The sequence below is a fragment of the Coloeus monedula genome, assembly GCF_965178545.1.
Source record: "Coloeus monedula genome assembly, chromosome: 10".
In the NCBI taxonomy this organism is placed as follows: Eukaryota; Metazoa; Chordata; class Aves; order Passeriformes; family Corvidae; genus Coloeus; species Coloeus monedula.
In genome coordinates, this window is record NC_138790.1 from 1,392,435 (window position 1) to 1,406,182 (window position 13,748).

Sequence of the window (13,748 nt, forward strand, 5' to 3'; positions counted from 1 at the left end):
TGGTGGACTCGAGGTACCTGTATCACCGGGCTTTGTTTCTCTAACACCTTGTCTCGAGGGTTTGCAGAGGGATCCTGAGTTTGTGGGCTGAGCCAGGCCCAGGAACAGTGGTGGGACTCAAATCATAGCTGAGCTGGGGCCAGCTTCAGTCTGATAATGCTGTGGGAATTCTCTGCAAAGAACCTTTCATGATTTTGACCTTTAGGCTCTCATTTAAAATTGTGGTGTTTGTTTACTGGGCAATTCCTGCAGTAGGTTACCGGGAGTATTGCCCGAGTGGAGTTTCTGTTGGAACCATTTATTTGTTTCTTTTAGGGCAGTAATTATTTACCAAGTATCAGCGGCTGTCTGGAAAGTCTAGTTAATTATCAGCTCACCTCAGTGAAACTGCACGTAGTGAAAATACTTAAATAAAAAATTGAAAGTTGTTCTTTTTCCTCTTGTTTCAGGTACTGGGCCCACGTGTCGCGTGTGAGTTGTGTCCTACAAATGCTCTGAGCACCCCCTCGGGCCGTCTCCTTGATGCACCCTCACGGCATTATGGCCAGCACTCAGGAGCGCCTGAGCCTGTCTTCCTCTCCCAACTCCATGGGCAAAGCGTTCTGTGAGGACAAAGACTTGGGGAGGTTCCCCGACGAGCACCCCGCTGCCGGGAGCCACCCGTCCCCCGAGCTGCTGGAGGACGTGCGGGAGCGGGGCTCGCTGCCGGCCGAGCTGCTGGAGGGCGTGAGCAGCCCGGGCACGGCGGCCGTGCTGACCAGCATCAGCGAGGACGCCCGCGACCACTTCGAGAACAGCGTGCTGCAGCTGCGGGAGCAGGACGAGCCCGAGCCGGGGCTGCCGCAGGGCACCCGCAGCCCGGGGGACGGGGACACGAACGGCGCCGCTGACGATGTGAAGGTCCAGTTCAACCGGACGGGCAGCGGCAGCGGCGGCTTCCTCGAGGGGCTCTTCGGGTGCCTGCGGCCCGTGTGGAACATCATAGGCAAGGCCTACTCCACGGACTACAAACTGCAGCAGCAAGGTAAGAGGGAACCACCTGCACTGCCTTGGGCTGAGAGGAGGGAAGGAGCCCAGGGCTCTTCCCCAGCTCTCCACGTGGCCGTTTTTGTCTCGCCCAGCCCTGTCACGGGTTTCCAGGGATAAGTCCTGCACTGTAGAGCCGACAGCCGTCATGTGTGGCAAAGGCAGCTCGTGATGGAGTCAGCACCGACTGCCCGCTCTGCCCCATGGCTTGGACCATTGTGACAAGGCCTGAACCTGAACTGAGCGTGGGGATCAGAAGGAATTGTGTTGAAGTACTTGGTACAATCCCTGTGTTAATTTCTGGAGGTTTTTTATGCCAGATGGAAAATACTCACATAGGCACTTGCACTTCAGAAGCTGCAGGTGAAGGCTGTCCCCAGTTGACCACCACATAGCGGGAGTATTGCTTCTCTTTTAAAATGACTTTTATTTCTTTTTATTCAGGAGTAATTTTCCTCTTTAAAATATCATTTAGTACTTGTCTTTCCAGAAATATGTTCTTTAATATTTATACCTTTTTCATTTAGATGTGTAAGCGTAAATGTGTAAGTGCATGTGAGTATAAATATATATAAAATCTGTAGCTTGGGAAAAAGTGATGTCCCAGTTGACTGCATATATATCTATACATCTTTCTCTATATATATCTTTAGGGAGTACTGAAAGCTAAAGAGCAGAGTATGCTCTGCTGTTGGTGTCTGATTTCTCCTCTAGCACAGGGGGAGGGAGGTGGCAGATGGGAAAAGAACAAGCTGTCATTAGAATTAAGGAGCTGAAATGGTTGAGGCTTATGGAAAATGGGAACAGCCTGGCCACCACAGTACCATGGGGCAAAGTCTCCTTTGAGCATCACTCAGTAGTAATCAAATGGCTTTTTGGCACTGACAAATTATAAAAGGTCAGAAACCTGTCTGAGTGGTTCAAATCTAAACCCCAGAGGGATGGAGAACAGCTCCTAATATGAGGGAACAGAGCTGTTAAATAACATGTTGGATGAATTTGCCTTGAAATAACTTCCTGGAGTCAGTCATTTCCAGTTCATAAGCAAGCAGGAAATGCACTTCTGCATTCCAGGTGCCTCCTGAGCAGCAGCCCTATGTTCAAGGGTTTGCTTGGTTTGAAATTCTCTTGCACAGTTGGTTCTGTTTTGTTTGCATGTTGTAAACTCGGTGTGTCACATGTGGTTCAGACTATAAATAAAAAACGTGACAGAAAGTTCCCTGGGGGATTAAGGCTGCTGGGGTGATTGCACAATGGGTGGACAGTTTTGGAAGGGGCTGTCTGGGTGGCGAGTCTCCCTTGGGAAGGAAAAGGAGGTTCCGAGCAGTCGGATGACATTCAGAGCAGCCATTGGGCAGTGTGTGTGTGACAGTGCTTTGGGTTGGGTGCTCAGTGTTTGTAAGTGAAGCTACACATTTCCAAGGAGAGGCCAGAGAGGCAGTGGCCACTCCCAGCAATTCCCTGTGTGTCCCACACCTGTCCCCACTGCTGCCTCTGAGCCATCCCGTGCTGGTGCATCCCTGTCACCTCGGACCGTGGCTCTGGGAGAGCTGCCTGTGAGACAGAGAGATCCTATTTCCCATATAACTGGGCCAGCAGGTGCACTGGAGACCATAGGGCAGCCTGTGCTTTGGTGGCCCACAGGGGACACTCGCTTTTGTAGGGAAGTCACCACACTAAAAGATGGAAGCACTGACGAATGAAAAGGAGCAGCTGGGAGCAGTGCTGGGGCTGGAGGGTGCACACAGAGCTCCCTCCTGTGCACAGGGTGTCTTGCTCTTCTCTGTGTTGGGAGCACGTTCAGAGCCACATATCCAGGGGCACACTGCAGCTTCTTGCTGGCATCAGGCCCTTCTAGAAAGGCAGATTTGAACTGGCTACAGATGTGGTAAGGCTGAGGATTAATTGAGATCAGCTTTATGTAGCCTGTGTGGTTGAGCTGCATTTTCAGTGTCTTCACTGTTAGAAAGGGGAGTGAAAAGAAGATTTTAAAAAAATTATTATTTCTTTTCTGGAGCTGCTCAGTTGTCTAGCTCTGTTGACATTTGTTACCCTGATGGCAGTACTACACTTCTGTTACTCAAGGATAAACCTTTTCAAACTGCTTCTGTGCTGAAACTTGAGGATTTTGTGAGAATATTCATGTTCTCTTTTCCAGATGATCTCATTCTTGCTTCTTGCCACCAGAAAATCATCTTTGTGTGCATTTCATCAGCTACATACAAGCCAGCAGTTCAGTAACTGATGTATGTGATTATTTTTATTTTTGCTGTCTTTTAGCAAGAGCACAGAGGATGCATGGATTGTGTTTGTGCAAGTGCTGTGTGACTGAGGAAATGTCTGGGGCTCTTTCAGCAGCAGGGAGAGGATTGTGGTGGCTTTTCATTTCCCTGGGAGCTGCTTTACAGCTTTGGGCTGGTGCCATGGATCTGTGGAGATGATTTTTTTCCCCCCCTTCTTCACGAGACAACTACTTAAAGCCTCATCCAGGAGTAATCCTTTGCACTGGGCTGAATCAACAACAGGGGTAGGAGTCCAGTTCGGGTCTGCAGCCATGTGGCCTTCCAGTACTTAAAGGGGGCTTATAAAAAAGAAGGAGAGTGACTTTTTACATGGGGAGGTAGTGATAGGGCAAGGGGGAATGGTTTTAAACTAACAGAAGAGAGATTAAGATTAGATGTTTGAATGAAATCCTTCCCTGAGAGGGTGGGGAGGCGCTGGCACAGAGTGCCCAGAGAAGCTGTGGCTGCCCCTGGATCCCTGGCAGTGCCCAAAGCCAGGCTGGAGCACCCTGGGCTAGTGGAAGGTGTCCCTGCCCATGGAAGGGGATGGGCTTTAAGATCCCTTCCAACCCAAACCATTTAATGTTGCCTGCAGGTGCTTTGTGGTACTTCTTGCTGCTCCCTGGTATCCCTGCCCACCTGCTTTGGCTGTCCTGCAGGCCCGTTCTTTGGGACATGGTGGTGGTGGTGTGGTTGCAAGTAGTGAAAGACAAACAGGCTTCATGTCCTTGAGCCCTTGTTACCTGTGAAGCTTTGGCTCATGACTTGGTGAAAGAGGGAAAAGATAAGAACAGCTTTTACATGATTCTACATTATCTTCTTGTTGAAGCTACTGATTGAGTGTCCTTCCTGACACCCAAATGGTCACCAAGAGGGGTGTCCCTGTGCTTCCCTGCAGATCAGGGGCTGGGCAGAGCATTGGTCAGCTGGGAGCTGCCACAAGCTCTGTGCTGGTTGACCAAGTGATGCCAATCGCTGCTTGGTGAGGAGTCATTCCTGCAGGGAATGTTTGCTTCTGTATTGTTCAGTGCCAGCTGATTATTAGAGGTTTAACTACTGGGGGTTTGACCCATAAAATCCCTCCCTCCTATGTTTTCCCAGTTGTTTACCCTGATTTCTAAAGGCTGTTGGTGAGTGCTTTCAGGGGGACACACTCAGTTCTTTAATTTGCATCTACCAGTTATTTAATTGGGATTGTGGGGACTCCAACACTTTAAAGCAAGACTTGTTTGTGTTTCCTAGAGACTCATTAGACATACCAGCCATTTCCTTTGGATTAAGAAGCTGTCTCCAGGAGCTGCTTTCACCTTCCCTTTCACGAGTTGTGTGTTTACTGTCATTGTGAGAGTTTTTGTGTGGACCTGGAGAGCAAGGTGCCTGTCGGAGGGTGCTTGTGTTGGGGGGGTTTGTGTAAACCTGAGATGCTTCTTGTCACAGTGCCAGTGCTGGAGAGCAGCCAGTGCTGGGAAAAACTCCCTCCAAATAGATTGGCTCAACAGCTCAGGCTGCTCCTGCGTTTCTTCCCCATGGGAAATAGATTCCCATCATTCTACTCAAATGGTTCTTAATCACCTCAGAAACGCAAGTTCTTGCGCAATTCCTGCTGCTATTACACTTTAATTTATTTAGGGGAAGTATCCCACTGGCTTCTTTAGGCCCAGAAGAGTCTGACTACTGCACTGTATGTTGCCTATGGTTTGGCTCTTTGTTCTTCTTGATATTCCCAAAGCTGTGGGATATTTCACTGTCACTACATTGAAACCTCTCTCCTGAATTGTGCCCCTGACAATCAGGATGCAAACGGGATATGGGAGAGGATCTGTGTTCCCAAATAAACACGAAATGACTTTGCAGGAGGAACCTCGTGAACTTTTGCTTACTTTGTTTACAGCCTCTCTCAGCCTTTGCCATTGCAGAGGGAATATTAGGGGAAGGTAATATTACCTGATAGGGAATATTAAGAGCAAACTAGGGTTCCAAGGTGATACAGTTATCCATTACTGCTCACAAACTGTAGATGCTTCATGGAAATGAATGTCAGTGTTCTGTGCCCTGTACAGGAAAGATAGACTTCCCACAGGTAAAGATGGAAAGAGACTGTGGACAAGGGGGAACAGCTTCCCACTGCCAGAGGGCAGGGATAGATGCGATATTGGGGAGAAATTGTTCCCTGTGAGGGAGGGCAGGCCCTGGCACAGGGTGCCCAGAGAAGCTGTGGCTGCCCCTGGATCCCTGGAAGTGTCCAAGGCCAGGTTGGACGGGGCTTGGAGCAACCTGGGCTAGTGGAAGGTGTCCCTGCCCGTGGCAGGGGGTGGGACTGGATGAGCTTTAAGATCCTTCCACGCCAGTCTATTCTGTGACTCTGTGAAAGAAACAGCTATTTCAGTACAACAGAATAGTTTCTATGTTGCCAAGTATAAAAAGTGTTCATCAACACACACAAAAATCACCTGTATGTGCCACCTCCTTTCAGAAGTGATGCATTTGTGAATTAAATAGAAATACAGATCTTTTTGATTTAATTATGAATGAATGAAGTAATTTTATTAATTATCTAATTATTTTCTTTATTTAAAATCTTTCAGTGTTTAAATGCCCAAAGACTTAAATCCCAGTTTACGTTCAGAGCTGTGAGCGGATCCATGAGTATGGAAAACAGCCTTGTGTCTGGGAAGGAACATGTGCTGGGGGTTGAACTCTGCCCTGCCAAGGCAGAGGGAATTTCTGCTGTGGATGAGCAGTGTTTTTGTTTCTAGTTCAGTGAGCAGAAGGAGCGCTGGGGTCTGGCTCCGGGGGGAGCTGCTTTTCCATGGCCGTGCCTGGGGAGCGCTCGCTCGGCAGGAGACAGCAGCCACTGCCTGCCTGTCGCAGGGAGGATCCCAGGGACAGCTTCCAACTGGGATCTGCCCACAGACAGTTAGGATAGACAAGTTTCCCTTCAGTGATGATGGTATCTAGAATGGACACTTTGGCATAATCCCAGCTGCAGCCCTGGGAACATCCCAAGGGCTTGGAATCTGGATGAGACAAGGACGCACCTTTGTAGTCTTCTGAAACAGGGATCTGTACAGGTGTGGCTCCCTTTTATTTCAGAAATCAGTGGGTTACTTGTTGGGTTTGCTGCTAAATAATTTATCCTCCAAACTTAGATCTTTATTGAATTACAGTAAATAAACAATTGCCTGCCTTTTATCCTGCTGTTTGTGAGATTTAAGGTAATTTCAAGGTGACTGACAGGAAACAAAGGTTTCTGTTCAGATGGGTGCAGCTCTCTTGAAGCAGTTTATACAGTGCCACTGGAGCACTCCAGCATTATCCCTACAAATGTGTGTGGATACTGAAGAGAAGGAATTGCTTAAGGTTGTTTTTCCTGTTTGACATTGATATACACAGTGTTGGTGTGGGAGAGACCTATTTCTGTGTCTGCTGCTGTTGGTTGATGTGCTTTGTGTTGGCTATCTTGGTGGTTGCTGCTCTGTGTTTTACAGCCTGCCACCTCTGACTTTTATTTCCTATTTTTGTTTATTTCAGGGAGTGAAAAAGACCCTCAATATTTTTTATATCACTTGTGAATGTTAAATGTTTCTTCTAATCTGTGCTTTTCAATGGAGTCATGCACTTTTTTCAGTGTCAGGGAAGAGGGTCTGAAAATTGCCAATCCAGATCCCTGGTATGGTAAATTGCTGCCTGCCAAGCTGGAGTGGCTCACCCAAGTGGTTAGCAGGGTGGTGAGCTCTGAAAAAGCAGCTGGAAGGATGGAAATGAGCAGGCTGGAGGTGGCTGGGATGGCTGGAAGGGTTGTTGGGGCTGAGCACGTGTGGTGTGTGCCTCAGCTGTGCCAGGAGAAGATGGAAATGTCACCTGCTCCCTCCAGGAGAGCCCACCCTGTGGTGCGGGAGGTGGCAGGTGCTGCCCTGGTGGGGTCTGACAGTTTCCATGGTCTTGACCTTTTCCATTATCCCGTTTCTCACCTGTGCCCAGACACGTGGGAGGTGCCGTTCGAGGAGATCTCGGAGCTGCAGTGGCTGGGCAGCGGGGCACAGGGCGCCGTCTTCCTGGGCAAATTCCGGGCGGAGGAGGTGGCCATCAAGAAAGTGAGGGATCAGAACGAGACGGACATCAAGCACCTGCGGAAGCTCAAGCATCCCAACATCATCGCCTTCAAGTAGGTTGTGACCCTTGTCAGGAACTCTGTCCAGGCAACAGCTGTTTGCTCAAGGTCTCCGGGAAGGTCTTTACAATCCAGGAGCTAAGCTGTGTCTGGGACAAAGTGGTGGTCACCCTTCCTGTCCAGTTGTCTGTCTGCTGCTCCTCACTGTGTGTTCTCTTTGACAGGGGGGTTTGCACCCAGGCCCCGTGCTACTGCATCATCATGGAGTACTGTGCCCACGGGCAGCTCTACGAGGTCCTGCGGGCTGGCAGGAAGGTCACCCCGCGGCTGCTGGTGGACTGGTCCACGGGGATTGCCAGTGGCATGAACTACCTGCACCTCCACAAAATCATCCATCGAGACCTCAAGTCACCAAAGTGAGTCTCAGCTGCTTAAACATCCCTTAGTTTGGGTTCCTCAAGTCGCCAAAGTTAAACATCCCCCTGTTGTGGTTCTTCAGGTCATCAGAGTGAGTCTCAGATGGTTAAACATCCCCCAGCTGGGGCTGTCTATTTTTTCCTTTTCTTGAGGAATAGTTTAAACTTTGGTCAAAAGGCCCTACTGTTTTTTCCCCCATGTTGACTCAAAACTAATGAGAGTGAAACTATTGCAACTTGTTGGCACTTTACAAGAGTGGAAATTTTATCTGTATCTTCCAAGATAAATTGCAGTCAGGAAATATTTAATGATTTGATGATACCTGGTCTTCTTGGAAAGTGAGTTATTCTGTTGCTTCCTCCCTTTTTATTTTTCCTTCTTATTCTCCTGTTATTTCCCTGGTTTTCTGGAATGTGTCTTCCTTATTTCTCTGTTGCTTTCTGACTAAAATGTTCTGGCTTCTCTGTACTCTTACTCTCTAGATGTTTATCGCTTCTTTAGCCTGTGACAGTGCATTAAGATAATGCTTTTAGATGATTTACAGCACAGTTTAAGGTACAGCTTTGCCTCTGAATCCTCAGTTACTTGTTAATTTGCAGTTTTATTGAGATTGATTTTTGACTCGTAGCATTCAGAAATGCATTTGAGGCACAAAACACAACCACCCAAAAGAGAGTGAGAGCTTTTATTGGGGAAAATACAAAATCTTTTCTTTTGTACTGCACTTGTGAGCAGCGCGGCCTCATCGCCTGGTGGTGTTGATTAAGAAGGGATTTACTCCAGTGGCTGTTGTGGTACAAGAAAAATCACAAAATGTGCTGATTTCTTTTTTTTTTTTTTTCCCCCTTCTCCAGTGTTTTGGTTACACACACAGATGCAGTAAAGATTTCAGATTTTGGTACGTCTAAAGAGCTCAGCGATAAAAGTACCAAAATGTCCTTTGCGGGGACGGTGGCGTGGATGGCCCCGGAGGTGATACGGAACGAGCCCGTCTCCGAGAAGGTGGACATCTGGTGAGTCGTGTTCATGGTCAAGTCTTTCACCTCCTGCTCAGTCACTTGGTTTCCCAGCACTTCCCATGTGCTTTCCTCATCCTGTGCCTGAGCATGGGTTGCTCTGTGGCGCGCTGTTCCTTTCTCCTCCTGCCTGGTGCCCTGAGCTTTGGTGGGCTCTGATGGAGAGGGAAGGGACACAGGTGTGCTGGCTGTGTGCTGGCTGTGTGCTGCCCTGCAGGTTCCAGCTGAGGCTCGGATCAGACAGTGTGTGTCTTGCAGGAAGCAAATGCAGAGGTTCTTCCCTGTGTCGTTATTTGGCCTGGAGCTTTCTCCCAGTGCTGTGCTCAGGGCCCCTCAGCAGCCTCCACAGCCAGGGTGGTTTTCCATCGCTTCCAGCCCTCTCCAGGGCCATGCTGGAGCTGTGGGGAGGCCCCTGCTCTGCTCCCCACCCCCTTGTGCTTCCTGCACGCCAGGCTGGCTGTTGTATGTGCAGCCCCAGGATTACAGCCCAGTGAATCCAGTTCTGGATCCAAGAGGGAGGAAACCAGGATAGGTTGTAAGAGTTTTTGAACCTGTTTCCATCCATGTGGAACGTGCTCTGTGTCGAAAGGAACACAAGGAACGGTTCAGTCTCTGTGCTATTAAAAATGCTTGAGAGGGCTCAGCCTTGGAGTTCCTTTGGGAAGCCTCTCCACAGGTTTCAGAGCCCTCAAGGGAACTGTATCTCTGTTTCTGCCTCATTATTTCTGCATATTAAATGTCAGCAGCCAGGACAAATGCCCTTCTCCCTGCTTTACAGCCAGGAGGGATTTTGCTTCCTGTGGTTTTTCAGCTTCATATGCTGTCCCTTCCCTGGCAGGGCAGGGAGCTGCCAGGCAAAGCCACGGGTGGTTCAGAGGGCAGTGGAGTCAGGCAGGAGCTGCTGCTGGAGTTCTAGCTCAGGCCTGGGCTTGGCCTGAAGGGCAAGATTTCCTGCAGGGAAGGTGGTGTAACCCGTGGTGTGCAGCTGCTCTTGTGGCCACAGTGTCCTGCGTGTTTATTTTGGATGTCCAGGCCCCAGCACAGCCGGCTCCTCTGAGAGGAACACTTGGGTTGTTCTGGAAAGAGAACACACCCAGCATTTGTCTGCTGAGCCCCTCCCTTTGAGTCACGGGATTGTGAGGATGAGTGGTGCTGGCTTTCCACCTTTGGTTTATGGTTAGGGATATTTCACAGAACCTCCTGGCCAATAAAACCTTTACTCCTTCCCTCAGTGACTTGGAGATGTTGCTCTTTGGTGCCAGTTTCTCTGGAGTTCACAACAGTGGTGATTGCTCAGACTCCCCCTTGCCATCCATTCTTCCCTCAAGATAAATAAAAATGATGTTCGTGAATGCTGCCAACAAATGAGAGCAGTTCCTGAGCTGCTTGTATGTCTGCTCTTGCTCATCTTCAACAGCATGCAGAAAAATAAATCTATAATCTTATCAGGAGTCTTGAAAATCCTTTGTCAGTTCTTAGGCATAACAAAGATGAAACCAGATGAGCTTTCCCTGCTAGTTTGTCCAACCTTCTGGATCCCTGCTTTCGTGCAGCCCACGAAAAAGGATTTTGAAGTGAAAAATATTCAAATTCTGCTTGGTTTTTTTCTTTTTTTTTACACATGATTTGAAGCCAGTGGGCTTTGAAAGTGCAGTGTTTTTCACATGAAGTTGTTTCCTGACTGGTGGTTGTTCAGACCTGGTAGCTTGTCTCTTAGAAGTTCTGTACTTAATAAAAGCAGCTGGGTATTGGTACAAGCCAGAAACAGAAACACCCTTCTCACCTTTCACCTGGCTGGAGCCTCCAGCTTGGCAAGGTCGGTGTCCCCAGAGGGATGGGACATGGAGTAAGGTGGCACATCTGGCTTGGAAATGGAGATGGTTGTGCCTCACCTGGACCACAGCCCAGTTGTTGATGTGCAGGAACGGTGGTGGTGGTTCTCAGCAGCATTTTGTTTACTCTGTATTGACTGGTTTGGTGTTTCTCTGGTGTTTTATTGGGTGATGATTGTATACAAAACAGATGTTTGCTGTTAAAAATTAAGGTTTTGGTTCTTTCTTGGCACTTCACTAAGGAAGAGAAGCGAAGTGAATTTTCTTACCTACATCTTTCAGTTCTTGTAGGAGGTTCTTTCCCAGACTGAGTTCTCTTAATTAATTTTTTTTTTTTGCTTTATCCTTGCTTTCTTCAGAACAAAAGGAATATCAGATGAGACCTCATGTGCTTTTGGTCCTGACAGTTATGCAAGTAGCATTTGTTTCCTAATTTCTGTGTTGCAGTAGTTGTAGTGCTGAGTCTCAAACCTTAAAACTCCTACCTGGGACTACAGGTAACAGCAGAGAGAGCCTTTGGTTAGGGAAAAGAAAACAAAACCAGTTAAATGAAATGTAAAAAAGCCACAGAACCTTTGTTGTGTTGTCTTTGTAAGACACTTGTCAGTCTGTGCAGTAGTCAATCATCTGTTCTTACCAGCAAGAACAGTCCAAAGTTTATCTGAGAGTAGACTTTGGAGTCTTTTCATTTAACAGAAGCAAGACTTAATCTGTACAGAAAATGTGCTTTCATGATCTTTAAAATCTCACAAAGAAGCAGGAAAGGGTGGGTGAAAACCAGTGTGGTTTTGTGCTCAGCCCAGTGCTGGAGCAGAGGAGTTCCTGGTGTGTTAAAAACCACTGTTGCACCTACTTGCAGTTTCAGACCAGACACCCGTATTTCCCTGTTTTGCCAATGCTTTTTTCAAGCTCCAGATGTTTCTGTTAACAGCTTCTGTGTGAACTCAGTTTATCCTGGTTTGTTTCTTCATCAGGTCATTTGGGGTGGTTTTGTGGGAGCTGCTCACGGGAGAGATTCCCTACAAGGACGTGGACTCTTCGGCCATCATTTGGGGAGTGGGCAGTAACAGCCTCCACCTTCCTGTCCCTTCCACCTGCCCAGATGGCTTCAAAATCCTCATGAAGCAAACCTGGTAAGAGCCTGAACCTCACACAGCACAGACCTAGGGCTGGCTCCCAGCAAAACCTGTGAAAGTCAGGAGAAAAAAACCTGTGGATGTGGAGCCCACAGCAGAGGGCTCTTAGATGAGCATCTCACACACCTGAGAGAAGTAAGTTTTAACATTTTGGGTTCTGCTTCCTTGTGGCAGCAGGCTTGGACCCCAGGACATCTTCAGGAGCCTTCACAGAGGGCGTTGCTTTGCTGTAGCAAAGCAGGGGATAAAAGGTGGCTCTGTGGGAAGACAAAAGGAACTGGAAGGAAAGTAGGGGTAAAATTCCTTGAGGCCACATCCAGAGTGAAGGGAACTGATTTTTCCCTCTGAAACCCCTTTGTAAGCAACTGGCTTTGGACTGAACAAAGAGAAATGTGAGCTTTCTGTCTGGAACACGGATTTTCCAGGTTCAGATATGGAAAATGCTGTCAGTTTCCTCCATGTACCAGATTAGAGTTGAAATTCTTTGTCTTGGGTTTCACATTAATGCTTTGTCTTTGTAATTACATCTTGACACAGTGTGAAGGGTCTTCCAGCATTTCCCACTCCATGGGTTTTAGCAGCCATCCTCCCCATGGCACAAAGGGGAAAACAGGCCAGAGCACGTGTGGATCTTTCCCAGTGGCTGTTTACCCTGTGGCAGCTTGTGCAGCTCGGTACCACAGAGAGTACCTACAAACAAACACTTGCATCCCCACCTAGTGGAAGGAGGTGGTTGGTAGGGGAGAGGAGGCTCAAGAAGCTGCTTTTGCCCTGTGCAAAGTGGATTCAGTCCTGAAACTCAAGTTCAAAAATCTGAATGTTTTTGTACTTGTCTGTGATCCTAAGGGCTGTTGAGTGCATTGCAGTACTCAGGCATGTGCTGTGTGACAACTCACAGACCTTCAGTGCTTAGAAGCACCCTGAATGGGAGTTTTCATTTCTACTAGATTGAGTCTTCCCATTACAAAATTTGGAAATTGATGGGACAACAAACAAAAGTATGTTTCTTCTTGGCAAGCAAGTTAGGATAGAAACTGTTCCTATCTTTCACTCTGTAGTTGCATTTTCCAGTCTTAAACATTTTGTACCTCTTTTGTTTCTTCAGAATGGGTCATCACAAACCACCTCTAGCACAATTAAATTGTAGAGAAAACCAGAAAAGCTCCTTTTCTCTAACCTGTCAGGTGCTTGGTTCAGAGAACAGGGTCTAGTGAAACCCTTTCAGAAGGGCAGCAGAGGCTGGCAGTGCTCACCCCTTGCCCCAGCAGGGCAGCAGAGGCTGGCAGTGCTCACCCCTCACCCCAGCAGGGCAGCAGAGGCTGGCAGTGCTCACCCCTCACCCCAGCAGGGCAGCAGAGGCTGGCAGTGCTCACCCCTCACCTCACCCCTGGCTGTTTCTGTTTTGTTCCAGGCAGAGCAAGCCCCGGAACCGTCCGTCCTTCCGGCAGACACTGATGCACCTGGATATCGCCTCTGCTGATGTGCTGGCTACTCCTCAGGAAACCTACTTCAAATCCCAGGTAACTGGGGAAAGGCTGGAGCCTGTGAGTGCTGGAATTAGCTCCAAGGATCTGATTTGGAGGGTGCATTGAGTAGAGCACATCTGGATACATGATTTCAGTTTGATTCTTGGGGAGGAGCAACCCGATGGGTGTTTGAAAATCTTTTACCCAAACTTTCCCAAGCTGAGACTTCTTCTGCAGGAACCAGGGCTTCAAGGGGCAAATAGAGTATCACCCTAGATAGGCATCATCACGGAGCTTTCCAAATCATGAGCCTTTCTACTTATTTTCGCTGCTGAAAGGAAAGAAAATGTTCTCTTAAAGAGAGAACATTTCAAGAACTCTGGGAATTAAAAAACATTAGAAAGAACTCTAGGAATTAAAAAAATATTTCTTAGAAAATGCAGATAATGTTTTAAATTCTCT

The 13,748-nt window shown here is 48.0% G+C and overlaps 1 protein-coding gene across 2 annotated transcripts in view; it reads left to right on the forward strand.

Annotated features, from left to right (window-relative positions):
• The window catches only part of MAP3K13 (mitogen-activated protein kinase kinase kinase 13), a 68,467-nt gene that overhangs the window by 46,404 nt on the left and 8,315 nt on the right, over nt 1-13,748 (forward strand). For both annotated transcript variants that reach the window (XM_082287708.1, XM_082287707.1), the window contains exons 4-9: nt 450-1,024; nt 7,290-7,473; nt 7,644-7,835; nt 8,691-8,849; nt 11,659-11,817; nt 13,232-13,340. In XM_082287708.1, coding sequence (XP_082143834.1) covers nt 523-1,024; nt 7,290-7,473; nt 7,644-7,835; nt 8,691-8,849; nt 11,659-11,817; nt 13,232-13,340 — 1,305 coding nt within the window. In that variant the 5' untranslated portion in view covers nt 450-522. The remainder of the gene's footprint in view (nt 1-449; nt 1,025-7,289; nt 7,474-7,643; nt 7,836-8,690; nt 8,850-11,658; nt 11,818-13,231; nt 13,341-13,748) is intronic.